The 22650-nt window shown below is 38.1% G+C and overlaps 1 protein-coding gene across 1 annotated transcript in view; it reads right to left on the bottom strand.

The window, feature by feature from the left end:
- Positions 1 to 22650, bottom strand: part of tln2a (talin 2a) — a 195098-nt gene that overhangs the window by 52483 nt on the left and 119965 nt on the right. Inside the window, exons 23-35 of the mRNA XM_057832454.1 lie at positions 18194 to 18322; positions 13723 to 13836; positions 9381 to 9494; positions 7437 to 7571; positions 7023 to 7151; positions 6829 to 6931; positions 4546 to 4754; positions 3021 to 3140; positions 2735 to 2932; positions 2363 to 2502; positions 561 to 654; positions 246 to 335; positions 29 to 151 (exon numbers count right to left, since the gene is read on the bottom strand). Coding sequence (XP_057688437.1) covers positions 29 to 151; positions 246 to 335; positions 561 to 654; positions 2363 to 2502; positions 2735 to 2932; positions 3021 to 3140; positions 4546 to 4754; positions 6829 to 6931; positions 7023 to 7151; positions 7437 to 7571; positions 9381 to 9494; positions 13723 to 13836; positions 18194 to 18322 — 1698 coding nt within the window. The remainder of the gene's footprint in view (positions 1 to 28; positions 152 to 245; positions 336 to 560; positions 655 to 2362; positions 2503 to 2734; positions 2933 to 3020; positions 3141 to 4545; positions 4755 to 6828; positions 6932 to 7022; positions 7152 to 7436; positions 7572 to 9380; positions 9495 to 13722; positions 13837 to 18193; positions 18323 to 22650) is intronic.

Genomic DNA, 22650 nt, shown 5'->3' on the forward strand with positions numbered 1-22650 from the left:
TGAATGTCATTTGGGAGTTCGTACATACCTGTCCAGCAGCTTCAGTAAGCCCACAAAGGGCTTTGGACGCCAATCCGACACAGCTTCCAAATGACATCACATCTCCTGTCTTACAGTTCTGGGAAATTCCAGCCATTGACTCTCCCAAGATCTGCACAGCCCACCATGAATAAAAAGAGTGGCGTAACAGACGGTCGGAGATGAGGGATGTTTTAGCTTCCTGCTGGTGGACCGGGATAGCCTACCTTGGAATTTTCCATGACACTCTCGATGCAGTCAAAGTAGGAGAGGTCATTAACAGGTTCGTTGGGGTTGTCCAGCATTCCCCGTACGGCCTAAACGAATCGAGTAAGCCTCTTTTACACACAGATAAAGCATAATTCTAGCTTTGCCTTTTACTCAAAACATACAAGAAATCCCACAAATCCTTTATCTAATATTGACTACCATCAAGCAAGACATCTTGGCTCTGATTTCCTTCCAAATAGATAGATATCTTCAACTCAACTCATACTTGTTTCTTCGTGGGAAATATGATTTAAAAAATGAATGTGAATAACCTCGAGCTCCCTCAGTGCGTTATCACACTCCTTCTGGCCAGGTGCCTGCTGAGTGCACAGCGTGATCAGCTGGTTGATACTGTCAGTCACAGCTCTGAAACAAAAGAAGCAGAAAACTCAGTACTCTACAGCAGTGAAGTGATTTTATTTTTTATTTTTTTAAAAAACACCAATTATCACAGCATAAAAACAACACCATTAAGACCAACAATGGGTATTAATCAAGAACAAGGCATAGGTTTAGTCACAAAAGCATGTTTATTATTGTTAGCTTCTGAACAATTACAGTTTAATCAGTGTTCTTAATTAGAGGAAAAAGAAAAAGCTACACTTTAGTAATGATTTGATTCAAATCTAATGCACATAAAAAGCTAAAAGTTGCATCCAAGTAAATGATTCAAAACAAACAGTTGTAAAAGACGAAATGCAGATGTATTGGAAGTAAAATACAACTCGTGTATTTAGCAAAGGTAGCTAACGACATAAAAAAAATAAACAAAATGGGACATACTAAAAAGGTTAGCTGGCTCGCAGTGTTGTTTTCGTCAACGATGACGATAACGAAAATATTTCGTCAACGAAGACTTTATTATGACGACGAGACGATAACGAGATAAAAACGTTTTTTTGGGGAGACTAAAATATAACGAGATGAATTCCAGTTTTCATCTGACAAGACGAGAATGCGACGAAAATGCGCAATAGTTTCCGTCACATGTTCATAATGTGTGACATTTTTATGTGTAGTTAGCCTGCATCACAGCAGTGTCTGTTTGTGTCACTCATGACGTGACGTGCTGCATCACCCTCTTCCCGACTCACCAGTGTGTAGTCTCCAGTGTCCATGCAGTAAGATTTGTTTTCTTATATTGGCCAGAGAGAATATGCAAAGTTGTTTTTGCCTTTCAAGTCTGTGCTGAGTGATCATCACACACTAAATGTAACCCGTAGCGTTAGCATAGCATATGTGAACAGCGAGCATCCTCTTAAAATCCCAGACTTTTTTTTTTTTTTTTTACATACAGTTTGTGGTGTCCAGGTGGGTATAAATAATTGAAAATAATGTACTGTTTTCCTGCTGAGTGTGTATTATCACCAAGTTGGTGTCGTCCTGGTAGATGCTACCAGCAGTATGTGCTGATCTGTTAATGTTCATTTGAAATAGTTGGAAGCTTTTATTTATTTATTCATTTAGACCAGGGAAAAACTTATGCATGCATTCATTTTCAGTAGATTGGACTATTGCAATGGTAGATTTACAGGTCTTAATAAAATATCAGTCAGGAAGCTGCAGCAAACAAATCAAGCAAACTAAACAAAGAAATAATAAATATCTAACCCAGTTTTAAATTGATTTTCTTTCATATCGACCAGTCTGATTCAAACAAACAAAAAAAATTGGCCGATACAAATTTCCAAATATCGGCGGTGGCAATCGGCCAGGCTGATAATTGGTCTATCTCTAATTTTTATTAGAATTTCTACAGGCGATATGACACAAAAATGTTCTACCCAAAAGACTTCTTTCAGATAGAAAACACTGACTGAACCCATCAACCCATTGTCAAAATTTTGCTGAGTTTGAAGTAATCATTCCATTCATAAGCAGTATTTTGACAGACTATGTTTTTTAGAATCATGTCACATTGGTACTTATAGGATAATTATATACGGCATTTATGTTTTTCATGATATCATCCCTTGTCAGAAAGGGGCAAAATCAGGATGACACAAGTCCGTGTGTGTGGACAAGGCCATAAATAAAAACATTCATATCAATGCAAATAACATTTTGGTGGTACCTTGCAGCAGCTGATAGCAGGTTCTTGGCATTGGCTGCTGCAGGATCTACTGATAAGCTCTTGGCAGCCAGCAACAACTTGCTAGAGGCCATGGAGATGTTCTTCAGGTTACTGATGACTTGCACTTGGTCATCCCTCTTCTGAGATGACATGGCACACAACACAAAACAAACAATAGTACATGAAAGCTACCTCAAAAGTGGAAACTATTAAAAACAATGTAGGTTAAAGCAAAATCAGAACATAACATAGCAGCAAAGCAGTTTAATTTTAGTCTAATTGTAGTCTTTATACAATAGGTTTTGAATCTTGGCTGAGGCTCTACAGTTATGTTGTGTATTATGTGCAAAGTTTACAAGAAGCAAAACGGACCTGAGTGTGCCCTGCCATCTCAATGCCGGCGTCCAAGAACTCATCAAAATCTTCACTGAACTTGCCAGACGCCACCGCCAGCTGGCTGCTGGAGCCCCTGGAGGCGTGAACAACCTCGCCCGCAGACTGGTTCAGATCAGCCGCCGTCTGATTGAGCTCGCGCTGCGCCTCTTGAAAGGTCTTGGAGGCTGGCGGGATCTAAAAAGCAAAGTAAACAATGCTGTTTCTTTCCCTTTTATGCTTACTAGGAGGAACCGGCGCCTGCAGGAGGCTCCATGCTACTCACACTTTCAATGAGGAGCTTCTTGCTAGCCTCCCCGATGCTCTTGAGAGCCATGTCAACATCTTTCTGACCAGGCAGACAATTCACGCAGTTGTTCAATGAATGAGACACGGCTTTAGCCACCTGCAGGTTTGAAGAAGAGCAGAAAAAAATTAAAATGATCCCTAATAGAATGAGTAATAATACAAAACACTACTGCATTAACAAGCAGCACAACTTTCGTGTTTGTCGCACACTAAAGTATTTATTTAGTTGGGAAAATAAAATGAGGCATAAATCATTAAAGATGTTTTGCTTATGAAATACACCACCTGCTTAATTATAGCGCCGTCTCTTGCTTAAGATGACAGATGTACAGCTTCTTACCTTCTGTCGCAAATGGAAATATTTAAAAGAAAGTCTTATCTAAAGATCGACCGATATGGGTTTTTCAGGACCGATACCAATTATTAGTATGTAGAGGGGCCGATAACCGATTTTTGGAGCCGATATTCATTTGCAGTAAAAGTGTAAAAAATTGGTGTAAAAAAAATTCAATAACGCAAACACTGAACTTTATTGAAATGCCTAAAGCATGCTTATTGAATCTGACGAATACAAATTAAAAGGTGCCTGAGTTTCTTAGACTCAGAAGCATCTCTTATAGAGCTGCATTAAAGGTTAAATAAATAGCTCTCTGAAAAATTTCCACAGAAAATACAAATACAGGGAGTTCTCAGTCTCAGCAGCACCTCCTGTAATAGATCCCTGAATTTCTCCACAATTCCGTAATTTGCGGACTATGAGCCTCATTTTGAATCCTGGGGCTTATAGTCAGGTAACACCTTATTTGACAGCGGTGTCATAACACAGTCATAATTATGACATGACACAGTCATGGGCATTAATGAATGGTTATGACAGATATCATTAAGTGTCATTTGGCAAATTTTGTCACTAACTCCATTTACATCCATCTTGGATCTCTGATATCCATTCAAAAGCGAAATAATTTGTCATAAGCATTCATTAATACTCATGACAGTGTCATGTCATAATTATGATGGTAAAGTATTAACGGTTAATATCTTTTGGTGTAAATGTACCATAATACGGTGAGGACAGTTGCGGCTTATATTCTGGTGCGCCTTAGGTTGTGAACAAACGTCGTTTTCGTGTCAAATTGTATGGGTGGCGGTTTATAGTCAGGTGCGCCTTATAATCTGAAAATTACGGTAAAAAAATGTCCAAATATTTGCACCGATAATCTGCCCGGCCGATAACCGGTCTATCTCTAGTATCAAGTATCACGCATTTGAAGTTTTAAGAAAGCCTTACTACCCTTTTCAACTAAATGACTGCCATCGATAGTGATACTTTAGATGCACCAGATATGCTAAGAAAATGAACAATTTTTACATTGACCACACAGTAACTTTGGAATATTATCACTTATAGCACTGAAATTAAGTAAGCGGAGTAACAATTTTCCTACTGTTCTAAGGGGTTTTAATGTTATTTATTTATTCATATTTTTAATTAAGCTCACCTGGGCCAACCTTTGCTGGCTCTCAGCATCTCCAGGGCTGACGAGCGCCTCTTTGGCTTCGTGTATGAGAAGCGCAGAGCCCTCCATGACGTCGCGGGCCGACTCCAGCATGGCGGCGGCCGCTTTGGGATCGGTGGTGGATGCTGCGACCCCACGAGCCGCCTGTGCCAGTGTCTTCAAAGCCTGTGCAGTTTCTCTTGCCGCTATGCCTATCGCAGTACATGAGCATGTGTGGGTACAGATAAAGAAAAATTTTATTCAAAGTTGGGCACTTAATGTATTTGAGAGATTAATTCCGGTTTGTGTTATGATTTTTGATATTATATTTTTTCTTAAATAGATATATTTTTTTGTGTTCAATGTATTTAATATTTATTCAGATTTAGCATGGGGAAGAGATACATGTATGATCTGTTTTTTCATAATTAAAAAAAACATATATATATCTATATATACCAGGGGTCGCGTTAACCCAATATTTTCCGTCGTTGACCGTTTTTTTAAAACGGTGACGGAAAAAACTGAAGTCCACCTGTCATTTTGACAGGTTGCAATTCACACCCCAGACCACAGGGTGGCGAGTGAGCATATTAATTAGCTATTGTCTCTCTTGATGCATGACGTCGTTGGCCTTACTCTGAAAAATGTCAAGGCAACTGAGTGTCCGGAGTTTCTTCAAAAAAAAAAAAAACGACGATGGTGTTGATAAAAGAGGTGAAAAAACAGGGACTGCACAAGCGGGCACGCAATTCAAGTCCATGCGCACCAGGAGGAAGGTGTAATACTCCGTTCAGGCCACAGCAGGTGAACTGTTAATTTCATTGTTCCATATTGTAGCCTACCTATTGGGGCCACAGTCAGCTGTTTTTGTCACTGCGGAGAAAAAGTTACATATTCATCTGCTTGATGTGTGATGGCACGGTGTGGATTCTCTGTTAAGCTTGTTCGGACAGAATATTAATTTAAAATGAATGAAAACTAAATACTATTGAATATGTTGAAGCGGTATGCAATGTTAAGAGTCTTGTTAGCTCGAATTGCTGTGTCCAGCCGCTGTAGCTCTGCTACTCTCTGTGAACTCTCTATTCAAGCCGGAACGCGCGTGGCTCTTAAGTGTCTCTGTCACGTGACTGTGTCGTAGCCGGTAACGCGCTTGGCCAAATGGACACACAAATACGGAAGGTGAATTATGCCAAACAAAGGGTCACCACAATGTCATTATCATCATTTTAAAAATTTAAGTGACGGGTAAAAATAGATTATGACCGGATTTTTATGACCCTGTCAGTCAAAATGACAGACAACGAAAAAGTCTAGCGCAACCTCTGATATATACATATATTTTAATAAATGGTTTTCAAACACTTCAAATGTAATAATTATGATAAGTTCTAAACATGTTACTGTCCCACCAAATACATTTTATTAACAAGCATTAGGTAGAAAAATGCTTGTCTTTATCAAATGCTTCATTGAGTGAATCCATTCAAATCCGCTCAACCTGCTCACTTACACCGAATGAGTTGCCACAGCAACTGTTTAACAAGTTAAATGATGATTGACGTATGCGGCATTTTGAAGTCTCGGCTTACAGGCGTCTCTGGCAAGATCAAACCTTAACGTCTGTCAATCATCCTTAACTTTAAAAAGCAATTCAAGTGCCCTGCCTGACCCAAAAAAGCAGCAGGACCTAGAGTAAGAGACTACGGGATCGGATCGGGCTCTATAAATTACTGCATTTATTTATTAATTTTTTTAAATTAAAAAAAAAAAATTTATCCGCGATGGACTGAGGGCGTGAAGTTTGAAGCGCTAAGTAGCGAGGGATCACTGTGTATCAAGTTGGATCAATTTTTCGATTGGTTCAGCAACAATCGAATCAAATTGAGTGAAACATAACATCAATTAACAATGTCATCTTATACAGTCAATAATAATTTTTTTAAAGGTTTTCATTCAAATGTTTAAATTGTATCAGCAACATAATTGCCAACTTATTTTAAATTACTTTGTTTTGTTTTTTTTGCGTAAGGTAAAATGCAACAGATTGTAATAAATACGTATGTACATAATATTGTAATGGACTGATCATATGCCCTTCATTGGAATAGAAACAAAATCAAATCATGGCAGACTTTGTAACATCAGCAAATATATATAAAGTACTGTTATCCAAAGAATTAATATCTTATTTTGGTGAAAAATATTTGTGATTAAGTTTTAAGACAATATTAAGCAGCTCCAATTCAAAAACGTTATGTTAAGTTCATCCACAGCACCCACCTGTGTAGTGTTCATTGCCTTGGGCTGCACAGGTGAGTAGCTGTGCCATAGAGGACCCGACCGATTTGGAGGTGCTGCCCAGCTCCTGAGCGCACTTTTCCAACTTAATAGAGATAAAAGAATTTCACAATTAAATTAAAAAATAACATAAAATAAAATAACGTTCATTTTCCAGTGTAATGTGACTTTTTTACCGATTCTCCCGGCAGAGGTTTTAGTTGCCCGTTGCCAGCAGCTAGCCTGGCGTCCTGCAGCTCATTCTTTAATGTCTGTATAGCAGTCAATGCAGAGTCAATCTCCATGGGGCCACAGGCTTCATGTGCCTAAAAAACAGTACGAAAGACTTCACAAAATTGTCTCGACAAAAATGTATGATTTCATAGAAAAGATGAAAGTTAAGATACAGTAATGATTCTCCATTCTCACATATAGTATTTGTGAAATTAATTGTTGCCAGAGAGATTGCAACTGCTTTAATTGTAACCAAAGAAACAGTAACTAGCTACATGTTACCCATAAAACAGCATTTTTAAAAAGCATAGTACTTTCACAATTGAAACAGTTCTGTGTATTAAATACAAAATACAAATTAAAAGTATGTTTGCTACCTTTTGTGCGGCTGTTCTTAGCTCTGCCAGGCAGGTGGCCAGGTTCTTGGCACACTGACCCAGCTGCATGGCTGCAGCCTGATCTGTCACTGTGGGAACTGATGACTTGGCGGAAGTCACCATCTTAGTACCAGGCTGCATAGAGTAGGGACAATAAATAAATATATTTTTAAATCTGCTGTGGAAAGCAGAACTCCAGAAAAGTTATGATGAATCGAATTCCTGTAAATTGTGACTGTCCCCTAATAGACGCTGAATTACTCACACACAGACGTAAATAGATACATTGTAAATACATTGTAATATAAGAGTCCCATTGTCTAATAGTGAGCTAACATGAGATAATTTTCCGGATGACAGAAAATGACATGTATCATAAGCATTTAATAATGATCATGGCAGTGTCATGTCATAATTATGATGGACTTATAGCAGTTCTATGGCAAATAAAGTGTTAGCAAATATATAACTCGTAATTAATGAAACAACTGGAACAGTAACTGAAGAAATAATTAGAACAGAACATGAATTGTGATTGTTATTTACATCTGTAGCGTTGCAATGCATGCCAGGAGGCATGCTGGACGACAACAGTGTTGACAGCAGCTTGCAGCAAAGGTTGACTGTCTGCCCCAAGGGAGCAGTGATGGCCAAATGAAGCTTCTTGAAGCAATGAAGCTTTGCAACAAATTGGTTCAAAGCTTAATAGTGATTCATTTGGTTTTACACAGTCTTATGATGCAGCTTTCAAATAAAGTTTTACCAGTTAATATCTTTTGGTGTACCATAATTTTTGGACTTTAAGGAGCACCTGACTAAAAGCCGCCATCCACCACATTTGATACGAAAACAGTATTTGTTCATTGATAAGCCGCACTGGACTATAAGCCGCAGCTATCTTCACTGTATTACGCGATTCGGTAACACTATATTTCACAGCGTCATTTTAAGACTGTTATGAGACCAAATGAACCACCACGAAGCTTTGAACCTATGGGCTGCAAAGCTTCATTGCTTCAAGAAGCTTCATTTGGCCACTCCTGCTGCCTTTGGGGAGACAGTCAACATCTGCTGCCACCTGCTGTTAACACTGTTGTCATCCAACATGCCTCCTAACATGCACTGCGGCGCTACAGATGTAAATAACAAACATTCATGATCGTGCTAATTATTTCTAATTCATGATTGTGCTAATTATATCTTCAGTCACTGTCCCAGTTGTTTCTTTAATTGCTAGTTATGTTATTTAGTACCACTTTATTTGATAGTGGTGTCTTAAGCCTGTCATAACACCATCATAATTATGACATGACACTGCCATGAGCATTAATGAATGCTTATGATAGATGTCATTTTTTGTCATCCGGCAAATTATCTCACTTTTGAACGGATGTAAAGATCCAAGCTAGACATAAATGGAGTTAGTGACATAATTCATAATGTCACTAATGCCCATGATAGTGTCAAGTCATAATTATGACGTCCTTGTTGCAGTCTTATGACGCTGAAAGTGTTACCTATTACCCAAATAAATCAACAAATATGCCACACTGACCTATGAGCCGCAGGATTCAAAATGAAGGAAAAAAGTAGCGGCTTATAGTCCAAAAATGACGGTAAATATCCCATAACACAGTGAGGCTTATCGATGAACAAATGCCGTTTTTGTGTCAGATTTGGTGGGTGGTGGCTTATAATCAGGTGCGCCTTATTAGTCCGAAAATTACGGTAGCTGAATCACTGAGCTCAAAATTGCACTACGGGAGTGCCTATTGAGCTCTCTCATTAAAAATAGGTTGTAGGTCCATTTCAAAAATGTCCCAGCAAGGAGCAAGCTCTATTTATACTTTGATCAGCCTCATTCCAAGAGTAGTCATGACAATTCTGGGGCATCAAATTTCAACATTCCTTTCCCATAAGCGTGTGTGAGTGTGTGCGTTGCACCTGTAGGAAGTTCTGGCTGGCAATAATGAGGGCAAGTTGTGCACTGATGTCGTCTGGTTTGGCCTGACTGCTGCGCACCCCCTGGACCAGCTGAGGGATGTGGTCAGCCACTGCCTACATAAAACATGAGAAACATCAAGCAATTCATGATTAATTGTTAATTATCAACTTGGCTTATTTAAAAATCATACGCTGTCTATTTGCTACATCCCAAAGCAACCGAGTAATGCATTTCAGTGCTTGGCGCTAGGGCTGTAAGATTTTTGAAAAAAAAAAAAAAAAAAAAATCTAATTGCAAATTTTCTGGCCGATACTGTGATTTTGAGTCGATTCACTGTTTGCTTTAAAACAAGCTTCAGCGCAAAAGTCATAGTTATACTGTATGTAAAAATATATTTCTAATCAAGCGTGTTTTAACTTTCGGCCTAATAATAGCCGTTTATTGTACATAAATATATAGGGCTGAGTGATCTAAACTTGTATGTAAATTAGGGCTGTCAAACGATTAAAATTTTTAATAGAGTTAATCACAGCTTAAAAACTAATTAATCGTAATTAATCACAATTCAAACCATCTCTAAAATATGCCATATTTTTCTGTAAATTATTGTTGGAATGGAAAGATAAGACACAAAACGGACATAAAAATTCAACATACTGTACATAAGTACTGTATTTGGTTATTATGACAATAAATCCACAAGATGGCATTAACATTATTAACATTCTTTCTGTTAAAGGGATCCACGGATAGAAAGACTTGTAGTTCTTAAAGATAAATTTGAGTACAAGTTATAGTAATTTGATATCAAAATCCCTCTTAATGTTTTCGTTTCAATAAAATCAAAAAATAAACTAATAGCTCGCCATTGTTGACATCGCCGAGCGGGACGTCACATGGGCTCCCTGCCGTTCTTCCACAGTGTCTTTAAGTACGTAAGGTAGTGATTGAAATACACCACAATGTGCCAATGGCAAGTTTTAAATTAATTACAGATCTAGCCAAGGCATGTATTTTGCATAGCTATTTTGAATGGGAATGCCAGTTCTCTTTGCTTTGAGCGCTTTTCTTTATGTGAACATTATTTATTTGTGAGATAGGAATATTATTTTTGTTGTGCTTTCACTAAATGATACTGTACTGACTTAACGGTTCCACTCATATGCATGATGGGAAGTTGGGCAACCATGACTTTGAGTGGTGGCAGCAAATGGTATACAGTATGTTCTGCGTTGTGTTCAATCAAGCGTGTTAAGAAAAAGATCCTGTCATTCTTCCCAATGTCGTTCGCTACAATACTTATATTAGTAATAAAAAAAAGTTGCCAAAGCTTAAGCCAATAAAAAGCGCGGTCCAATGAACGCCTGTGTCCACTCGCATTTCTCTGCCTTTTCGCTCTCAATGTGCTAAAACGGCGTCATTGTAAACTGTTGGAGGCAACGCATGAACGGGTCATTAGGTGCATGTATTAATTGTAATTTTAGTATAATATTATAATTATTATAATATTATATATTTTTATATTATATATTGTAATATTATATTATACATTATAATATAGTATATTAAGTAATTTTATATTAAAACCCCTCTTAATGTTTTCGTTTTAATAAAATTTGTAAAATTTTCAATCAAAAAATAAACTAATAGCTCGCCATTGTTGACGTCGCTGAGCGGGACGTCACATGGGCTCCCTGCCGTTCTTCCACAGTGTCTTTAACTATGTAAGGTAGTGATTGAAATACACCACAAGGTGTCAATGCCGAGTTTTAATTAATTAGATATCTAGCCAAGGCAAATTCGGAGTAAGTTTTATGTGTATTTTGCATAGCTATTTTGATTGGGATTGCCAGTTCTCTTTGCGTTGAGCGCTTTTCTTTTTGTGAAAATTATTTTTTTGAGGAATAGGAATATTATTTTTACTGTGCTTTCACTAAATGATATTGTAGCGACTTAATTTTCCCGCCCAAATGCATGATGGGAAGTTGGGCAACCATGACTGTCAGTGGTGGCTGCCAATGGTATACAGTATGATCCGCGTTATATTCAATTAAGCGAGCTAAAAAAAAGATCGTCTCCTGCCATTCTTCCCCACGTCGTTCACCACAATACTTATATTAGTTGTGAAAGAGTTGCCAAAGCTTAGGCCAATAAAAGGCACGGTCCAATGAACGCCTGTGTCCACTCGCATTTCTCTGCCTTTTCGCTCTCAATGTGCTAAAATGGCATCATTGTAAACTGTTGGAGGCAACGCATGAAAGGGTCATTAGGTGCATGTGTTAATTGTGTCAAATATATTAACGTGATTATTTTATAAAAATTAATTACCGCCCGTTAACGCGATACATTTGAAAGCACTAATATAAATGGAACTTTGTGTGTTCGTTGCTGAACCGGCTCAACCAGTTTTCTTGAAAATGTACACATTTGTTCTATAAGCGTCCGCGAGTGTTCTTAAGTAGGTTTTGTATTTTGATTTTAGTCCAAATTTGACACCCTCAGAGAGTGTCATCAATTGTGTTTCTCAGAAGTTCCAAGGTTGCTGAGTTTTCAATAGTGCAGAAAATCAACAAAATCCCAAAACAGATATAAATTTCATTGCTCCCAAACCGTATGTTTGATTTTAATGAAAATTGGCAGATTCGTTGTTGGGGTCGTTGACAGTCACCATTTTCACACCAAAGCTCCCCCAAATAGAGCGACAAACTGACAATCGATAAACCATGAATAGGACTATTTTCCAGAAGTGGTGTTTTTGGAATGTAGCTGGGGCCTACGAATTTTGTGGTCTGCATTTGGTCCTGCAATCTGACCCGGAGATTCATTTTTAAGGGGAGCAAAATTAAACAACTTGCGGCTAAAGGTGGGAAGTGTGGAACCACTGAATTGGCGGCCAAAAATCATGGGGAAGCCCTGATTTCAAGGTATCTTGTGTGTCGATTTGACAAACCTTGGCCCCAACAACCCAGCACAAGTATATGCACTTGTATAGCATAAAATTAATATCATGCAATAAATGTAATCCCTTTCAAATAGCGTATTTTTCGGACTATAGGTCGCAGTTTTTTTTGTTTTGTTTTGTTTTTTTCCATAGTTTGGCTGGGGGTGTGACTTATACTCTGGAGCGATATATGTGTGAAATTTTTAACACATTATTATATCATTTCAAATGTTATTTTAATGTTTTGGAGTGACACTGATGGTTTGGTAAACTTGTTAGCATGTTCTTTATGCTATAGTTATCTGAATAACTCTAAATAGCTATGTTACGTTAACATACCGGCCACGTTCGCATTTCGCTGTTCATGAATTATGTAACATTATCATACTGTACACTTATTCAGCATGGTGTTCTCTATTGTATTTTATTTTAAATTGCCTTTCAAGATGACATATCTGTTCTATGTGTTGGATTTTATCAAGTAAATTCACCCCAAAAATGTGATTTATACTCCGGTGCGATATATGTTTGTTTTTCCTCTTCATTGCGCATTTTTGGGCTTTTGCGACTTATACTTAGGTGCGACATACAGTCCGAAAAATACAGTAATTGCATGTGAATTGTGATTATTTAAAAAAAACAAAACAAAAAAAACGGTATTTTTTTTCTGAATGTGATCAAAATATTAAATATATTTTCTATTAAAAACAGGCAGAAATGAGCAGATTTATAAGTTAGAACAACAGATCCTGTGTCAGTCAAGAAATAAATTGTGGCTGCGGATCAAATTAAACATTGAGCCGCCTTGTGATCATAACATTTAATTGTTTATAATTATGAGGCACAGGACGTTCAAAATTAACATTGGAGAATGAGCAGCTTCACGAAGTATAAGGTCAAGTTTACATTATCTAATGCAATGCAGCAGCCTGTTTTGGTAACTTTCCATTGCAAATATTTCATTTACCTTGGACATTTATATATAGTTTGAATTGCCCAGTGTTGGTTTGGATTATGCAAAATCCTTGGTGAACAGAAATGTTGTCGTTAAAGCACACCTGAATGCAAACAGTCTATCTAGTCACAATGGAAACAACCCTAAAAAACAGGCATGTATTTTACATTCGAAAAACTAATGCTTAATGCAACTAATATGAGTTGTGATGGAAATGAATTGTACCGCCAGTTACTATACTTGCATAGACAGATAAACAAAAATTAGATTAATTGCGGTAAATAAATTGCAATTTACAAACCAATATGCGTAAAATTAGCTCATTTCCCATGGCACACTTAATTAGCACTCGTGATATACTAATATGCTGTGGCAAAGTGATTGGGACTCTCATTCCCCTGAGGTACCGTATACAATATCTCATAAATAACATAATGATGCCCACCTTGCAGCTCTGAACCAACTGCTGGTGAGCGGCTGTGTTCTTGTTGGAGGCGGCAGCATTCTGAGCGGCGGCGATGGTTTGAGTGGCCGCGGCTGCACCTTGCTTGGCAGCATTCTGAAACACAAAATGAACACCAAATCATACTACACAATCATGCGGTCCATTCTCCTATGTCTTTCTCTAGGAATGTTCCTGATCCGATCATGCCTTTTTTAAAGGATCGAAATTGGGTAAAAAATATCAGATTTTAAAATGTATTTATTTTTAATGTGTTACTTCATTAGCTGCCATTGACGGCGATAGATGTCTAATTTCTTTTTCGTTTCATTGAAACGTCTGTACTAATAAACCCTTTTACATGATTAAATGTTGGAGTAGTTTTGTTCAAATTGGGGGAAAAAAAGACAAGTGGATGTGTTTTTTATAGTGCTGCAACCATTAATCGATTGACTCGAGTAATTTGATTAGAAAAAAAGCTTTGAATCAAATTTTATTGATTTGAGGATTAATTTAGTTAGAGTGGCATTGTAATGGTTTGTTTTGAAAGTGTTTGCACTTAGTTTTATTGCTTTGGTTGGATACATTACCCTCTAGTGGCAACAGTGAATATGATATAACTCATTTAACATGGCTGAATCCAGCTGCTCCCTGTTAAGATCAACATAAGATGAGTTTTTGTTTGAGCTAATGTGTTTTTTTTTATGCATTCGTTATTTAGTTTATAGGTATAATTAGCCATTTTTTTGTGGGAATATGTGTTTGAACGATTTGTTAAGAGAATTGTGTAAAAAAAAAAAAAAAAAAAAAAAAAAAAAAAGCATTTTATAGCATTTAAGCTGGCGGACTTTAGCTATGCAGGTTAGCCAATTGTTCTTTTGTTGTACTTAGATCCTCATTTATTTATTTTTTTATTTTTTTGACCATTTGAGGCCAAGCTCAGGTATTTTAATTTATTTTTAAATGAATGTTTGAAGAAACACTCAGGAATTTTATGTTGTATTAGCATTTAGTGCTCTTTTGAAAGTGCAGTTATCGCAAGCCTTTGTTTTACATCTTCTAACATTTATTCCGCATTAAATGTTCCTAATCAGATTACTCGATTATTCGAACTAACTAGTTGATAGATTAATCGACTATGAAAACAATCGATAGTTGCAGCCCTAGTTTTTTACCCCTCCTTAATACATTTCCGAGGTATCGGATCAGGACTTTGTATCGGCAGACCCATTTATTCCAATAAGGTTGTAAAGGTCACCCGTGTTCCTTTTTGTTCTTTACAACATCCACCACATGATGGCGGCTCTATATTCATGTTCGTCTTCTTTTTCAGTTGTTACTCACTTTTTGGTGGAGTCAATTGCGACTGCGTGTACGTGGTCCGCTGCACTCCCTAGAGACGAGTGGTCAAGCTGGTTTATTTATTTTTTTGTGTATTAAAAGTGCATAAGTGGAAGTCTGCTCCCTTTTTTACCTTCAATGCATGCCTCCTACCCTGCTACGCGTTACAAGGTGACTCAGACGCACATGCAAAAATATGAAATCAGGACATACCTAGTTTTCTCGAGTAGGCCTGTGGGCTGACATCAACTTAGAAATGTAAAAATGACGTAACATTTAAGACTGATCAGCGACCACATGGTTGCATTTTGCAACTAAAATTAGAGCCAGTCTGAGTATTTTTTTTCATCTACTCGCACAAGCGCGACCAGTAACATTGCGCTTTTTTGTTTGTTTGTTTGTTTGTTTGTTTTGGTTGACAAACTCCTTCACGGTTAAATCCACTAGTTAATGGTAATGTAACGATCTGGTTTGCCAAGAGAAAATACAACAGAAGAAAAAGAAGGTGGAGGTGGGTGATGTGTGGAGCGGGTTATAATTGGGGTTGTGGGAAAACTTGACAGCACTTGCGAACAATGGCGAAAAGGCCAATAACTGACTACTTTCTTTCCAACAAACCCGCCAGCACTGTTTCAAAAGGGGCCAACGGAGGAAATAAGTCCGACTCAGGGGCTCGATACAGAGGAAGCAAGGAGCGATGGGGAATTGCCAAAGTCATCGCCGTTGAGCTGAAAGCCAACAGACAGGGTGCGATGCAACTGCAGCGGCACCGATACGCACCACCCTATGCCTGTGCGTCATCGCTCGTCTACTTTGCTATGAATTTGGATGGCATTTTAAAATTTCCGGTCTTTTCTGAGAGTCAACAACTTCCCATACTGCTGCTTTTTTATTCATGTACGGCAGGGGTGTCCAAACTTTTTGCAAAGGGGGCCAGATTTGGTGTGGTAAAAATGTGGGGGGCCGACCTTGGCTGACGTTCTTTACGTAGAACAATATATTTAAGCAAATTTTAGCAAGCCATTCTGTGTGTCATATTTGCTTTATTATTTTTTTTAATTAATAATTTCAACAATCTCGCAACTAGCCTTTGTGGCGTTCTCTTTCGACTCTCGGGCTCTTGTGAAATACTGCTGCTGTAAAATTAAACTAGCTTCAAGTTGCTTCAATTTCTCGCTACGTATCTTTCCTGTAATCTTGTAAATGTCAGCATGTCTTGTTTGGTTATATCACCTCACATTGAATTCTTTAAAAACAGTGACAGTCTCTTTGCAAATGAGGCAGACACAGTTGTCGAGTATTTTAGTGAAGAAATATTCCAATTTCCACCTATTTTTGAAGTGTCAGCCGTCGCAGTCAACTTTTTTTTGTTGTTGTTGATTGTCGCCTTTTTAGAAAATTGGGAGTAAAGAGTCATGGGGGTAATGTTGCTTAGAGTGCTGATGCCTTTTAGTGGGTAAATGAGGAGCAGCATTTAGTGTGTAAGCTACTTCATATGCTGGTAGCAGTACTGCTGACCAATTTATTAAGTCTGTGTGCGGGCCAGACGTTATTGATTTTATGACAGAGGCTGGGGGCCGGATGAAATTTGACCAAGGGCCACATTTGGCCCCCGGGCCGGACTTTGGACATATCTGATGTACGGAAATCATGGGAGAAGTATCATAAAGTGTGTGCTGTTTTTTTTTATCAGAAAGCCACAATCAAATAACCCTTTCTAGATTCTTCACGGAACAAAAGTAAATAAAATAAAAATAATAATATAATAATAATAAATAATAATAACAATATTAATCAAATGGATAATAACCAAATAACCCTCTCTGAGTTCTTCGCAGAAAAAGGCCAGAAAATAAATAACACTATTGAGAGAAAAAAAAAAAAACTCAAAATGCTCTCTGGTATTGTTCAGGGGGCCGGACCAAATGTCGGGGTGGGCCGTATCTGGCCCGCGGGCCGTAGTTTGGGGACCACTCTTAAAGTGTATTATTTACCAGTATATTGAAATGCATGCCTTTTAGTTTTTATGGTGCTTTCACGCTCAAGTGGGGGCGCCCTTGCGCTTCCTCACCCGAAGAAGAACGCGCTCACGTGAAGAAGAGCGCGCTTACACGTGAAGAAGAAGAAATGCTGCATCCAAGCGAGTGAGCGAATTAGTGAGAGAGCACTGCTACGAGCCTACGTTCTTTGTTAATGTTTGTAAAATATCTACAGAGGCAACGCCTGTATGTATCATCTTTTGTGTTGTTGTTGTGTGTTTCCACTCGCGATCGGACACTTAAATCCAGTTGTGTAGTGGTTTGAACGATGTGCTAATGCTAGCGATCGCATGCTAACCTTTTTGTTATTACTGTATTTGCAGCTAATCATCGCTGATTTACGTTGATGCAAACCTGTTTGTTATTGGGGACGAAATTGATTAGTTTCATTTCTATTTTTAGTTTCACTCTTCAAGTGATGGTTGAATAAAGTCAGCAAATTGTACCAACGTCTTCTGTATCGTCATTTCGGAGTTTAGCTAGCTGTATAGCTTTCTCGGTTAGGACAGTGCAGTCTATTCCCTCCCGATGCAGTTATCTCCACCTTCCCTCCCGATGCGGTTATCTCCACCTTGCAATGACTGCAAGTCGTTTTGTTGTAATTTTTCCTCGTGAAGTGAAGATACACTTTCAAGCATTTGAACCTACGTGCTGTCATTGTTATGTTTACGGCTGAAATGCTCGTGCTAAACCATCGTAACCTTTCATTTTTACCCTCTTTCCTGGTGAAGTGTAGCCAAACTTTGGAGCGGGTGGTTCTTGGCGCCATGCTAGTTTGATGCGTCTGGACAACAAGACAGTCACGACGCAATATGCGTCTTTAGGAATCGTTAAAGGGGCTTTTTCATTGTGATGTCGAGGCCTCGAAACACTAGGAACCGGTTCCGAATTGGAATCAAATTTCGATTCCCATCCCTAATTATGAAGGTATTTATCAGTTAAACAGTGAAAATTAGAGCAAAACTTTGCATGTTGATTTACAGTGTGTGCCCCTGAATCTTCTGCTTGCTCGCCTAAAATTTTAAGTTAAAGGCCACTGTGCTCTTAGTAAAAAATGTTAGTCTGGAGCCTTGCTGAGCATAACTGCCACAAACCTCCAGTCTGTTGATCAGCTTCTTCTTGATGGCGTTCTGAGCAGCAGCATTAGTGGCCACTCGCAGTCCCTCCGCAGCCTCTCTCAGTCGCTGCTGCTGATCCTCGTTCTCGGGATAGGCCGCTGCACCCTGAGGGCACACATACACGCAAAATAAAAGACCAACCATATCAGCACACTCATCTACCCAAAAGCCTGAAGGCAATTTCAGTATAAGGAATTCCTGTGTTATAAAGATTATTTCTGTTGTGAAGCAGTGATCGCACTCTCCGAGTCCAACTTATTGGGGTTTAATCCTTGGATAGATAAAAGTTGAAGGTACATTATTTAATCAACTGATTTCATATTTAGGGGGCGGTTACAGACGTTTAAGACGGTGTCAAACTCATCTTTGATAAGGACATCATACTAACGGTTTCCTTTGTCGGGCCTTTATGTCTGCCCAATTGCCACGATTAAACCACTAAGTGACAATTAATGGATTATTCATTGAACCGACAAATATTCTGATATTAGATGAACCATTGAAAGACATTGTTGAGGTCAAAATTGGCCTAACGCCTCTTATATTTTCCTTTTACAATGTTATATTTAAAAAAAAAAAGGGGGGGGTCAGTAATCATTTGCTTTTTACATAGGAAAAATGTTCTTTTTTTTTTTATGTCGTTGTATTCATGCATTTTAAGTAACGGCGAATAACAGCAAGTGTAGAGCAGGTCATTTTCTCTTCTTTTTATTCTTCTGTTTAAAAAATATAAATTAAAAAAAAATACTTATTACAAATAAGAAATTAAGTTATACATAAAAATCGCATTTAATCACGAATAGATTAAAACAATAAAAAATAAAAAAATTAATAAAACAAATACTACTACTACTAATAATAATTGCAATCAGCAATGGAGATGAGCACAAGAGGAATACAAAGCAAATATATTGACATATATTGACAGTTATGGATATGCCGTGCTAAACAAAAGCGTTTTTAGCCCTGATTTAAAGGAGTTAACAGTTTGAGCATACTTCAGACCTTCAGGTAACTTGTTCCAGAGGTTAGGAGCATAATAACTAAATGCTGCCTCATCCTGCTTGGTTCTTGTTCTTGGAACATACAGGAGACCGGTTCCAGACGACCTTAGGGGTCTAGATGTTTCATAGGAATCCAACAAATCAAGCATGTATTTTGGTCCAAGGCCATTAAGTGCTTTGTAGACGAGCAGTACTATTTTATAGTCTATCCTTTGACTCTCTGGAAGCCAGTGTAACGATTTCAAAACCGGTGTAATGTGGTCCAGTTTCCTTGTATTTGTGAGGACTCTGGCTGCAGCATTCTGTACTAGCTGCAGCTTCCTGACTGATTTTTCATCAAGACCTGTAAATATACCGTTGCAATAGTCCAATCTGCTGAAAATGAACGTATGCATAAGTTTTTCCATGTCTTGTTGAGTCAGTAGCCCCTTAATTCTGGCTATATTTTTTAGGTGGTAATAGGCAGATTTAGTGACGGACTTTAGATGGCTATCAAATTTTAGGTCTGAGTCAATAAGTACGCCAAGGTTTCTGACTTGATTTGGAGCTGTGAGTGACATTGTGCCAAGGTGCCTGCTTATCTTTGACCTTTCCTTTTTTGGCCCAAAAATGATCACTTCTGTCTTCTCCACATTTAACTGGAGAAAATTCTGGCACATCCATTCATTGATTTGATGAATGCATTTACTCAGGGAGACTGAGGGACTTTAATCATGTGGGGACACAGAAATGTAGAGCTGAGTTACATCTGCATAGGTGAGGTAGCAGATGTCATACTGTTCCATAATCTGAGCTAGGGGAAGCATATAGATGTTAAATAAGAGTGGTCCAAGAATTGACCCTTGAGGGACTCCACATGTGAATTTGGTTCGTTCTGACTGATGGAGTATAGGAAGTTCCGATTGTTACACCCGCTGCCGACGCACAATCAGGGACTGTTGGCAACCTTAATTCTTTCGCCATTGTAAGCATCTGTTCAAAATAACAATTTCACAATACAGCCTGTGGTGTTTTTCTCTCTGGCAACACACTCGCTCTCCATTAATATTAAATTTATTATTAGTAGTAGTAGTAGTGGTATTTTAACCCATAAAAGGTGAATATACTCACATTCCTGCATCATAACTTGGACTGAGAGAGAAATATGTAGACAATGAGCAACTCACTAAAAATGTTGAGATGGAGCTTTAAAGTCAGTGAAGTGCCTGATATACATATATTTTATTTAGAAGTGTTTTAACTTTTTTTAATGGAAAATACTTATTTTTGTTCTACTGTTTAGCGACTTCAGCTGTGGCTGTGGGTTTAGTGTATAAGTTTCAATTTCAATTTCAAATTTCAATTTTATTTAAAATATTTCAGTTATTTATTTTTTGTTATTTATTTATTTCAACATTATATTCATGTCGATGTTCCAATTTGCAAATATGTTGTGAAAAATTAAAAAATAATGTTCAATGAACATTTTTTTTTAACCCGTACATCTCAACATAACACATTATAGAGCTATAATTGCAATACCGTGATACCGTGAAAGCACTGTATTTTTGCTTAAGGTTATCATACTGTCAAAATCTCATACCGGCACAGCCTAATGGCACATTAGCCCTACTGTGCCCACCACAGTTCTAGGGAAATATATTCCCAAATATATCCATGTCGAAAAAAAACAAAAAGTCGTTCACATTCAAGTATGAGCCTGTAGTCCAAAATGTTTTGGTAAGTATTTGAAAATGTTTTTGCTTTGAATTAATTTCATTTCAGGCTAGTCAGTTTTATTTCTCCCTTCTGCCTGGTGACTCCAATCAAACAGAACACGTACTTTGCATAATTATAAAAAAAACTGCTAATTCCAGAGGGACTTATGAGGACATGGCATGCATGGGAGAGCCAACATTAGCCTTTCATGTCCCAGGCGCCGCTTGTTACATTAATATGACGTGCAGAAATGGAGGGTGGGTTTTAACAGTCAGCATCGTCCAGAAGAATTCAATCTTATCAGATCTGTCGTCATGGCAACGGTGCCTGGATAACGTACCTTCAGATGTGCGCAAAGATGCGACCGGTGATAAATTAGGGCTTAATTTGAAGTTAATAGCTGGAGGACGTCTTTTCATTGTCATGGTGGAAAGTGGGCCGATCATTCATACAAGTGTGTGATTCAGTGGACAGATAAAGAGGTTGATAATCGGGGGTCAACGTTGGGAGTCTTTTTCTTCTCAGAATTTTCAGAAATTGAAGTTCTTGTGAATTGAGTTACCGATTTATTTCTAAACACATTACACCTTTATTACAGTAAAGAGTCAATAATAGCTAAAAAAAAAAAAAACCTGCAATGATGTGGAAAGAAGAACAGTGTAAAATAGGCGAGTGTGACTAGCCATTTATATCAGTATTGTTTTTTTTTTAAACACATGATTTTGGAGGCACATTCGATTGATTTGCCTATTTTGAACCATTCAAATTTATTACAATTATTAATATCAATACTATAATTTACTAACAATGTGAAATTTCAAAGTCCTTTAAAGCAACACTAGGTAACGTTTCAGTTTTGGTCGATTTTAGCGATGCCGGTGGACAAAAGCGGTAGTGTTTTGCCTTAAGGAAGACTGTGTTTCCCATGGTGACCAGCACACACCGGCACAGTGTCGTAAAATCATGATCTCACGGTTGCCTGCAGATGGATTAAACGATATTTCTGTCTGTCTGTCTCTGTCTGTCTGATGAAAAGTAATAAGCTAATCCAGTTGTGGTTAAACAATAGGATATGACTGTTAGCGACCGTGTAGCTATAGCCCCTTTCACACGCTCCGAAACACCGGGAATATCGCGGGATTTAAGCGTGCAGCAATTGTATGTGAAAACAATTCCCCAGGTCGACTGACAGGAGATTACATGGACATTTCACAGGTCACGTCTTAGTATAATGTCCTTTACATTCCCGTGAAGCGGTGTGCGTGAAAGAAGGTGTTAAATTCCCGGGTCACAGCACGATGACTAATGACATAAATTTCATGGTGGGCAGATCGTTACTTCCTCCCTCTTCGCAATAAGATGAAAAGCGGTAAACAAATATCACAATTATCAACACAGCAAGTTGGAAATAGCTAAATTAAACTGAAAACATAATGAAATGAAATTGCTACGCGATCGTAGAGCCAAGGATGAAAGTCCATCATCCATCTTTGGAAATGTGTGGTTTACATCGTTGCTGATGTTTGGGGCCGCTACTGCGGAAACGAAGTTGTATATCAAATCAGAAAACAACGAAGGGATGCGTTCAAGGGCTTAATAATACAAAATACACGTGATTGCTGAAACGGGGGATTTACACAATGCGTCTGTGACAGTAGAACAGAGGAAGAGAGTCCATCGTCCATCTTCGGAAATGTGTGGTTTATTTTGTTGCCGATGTTAGGGTCAGCT

The sequence above is a fragment of the Corythoichthys intestinalis genome, chromosome 1, assembly GCF_030265065.1.
Source record: "Corythoichthys intestinalis isolate RoL2023-P3 chromosome 1, ASM3026506v1, whole genome shotgun sequence".
Taxonomy (NCBI): domain Eukaryota; kingdom Metazoa; phylum Chordata; class Actinopteri; order Syngnathiformes; family Syngnathidae; genus Corythoichthys; species Corythoichthys intestinalis.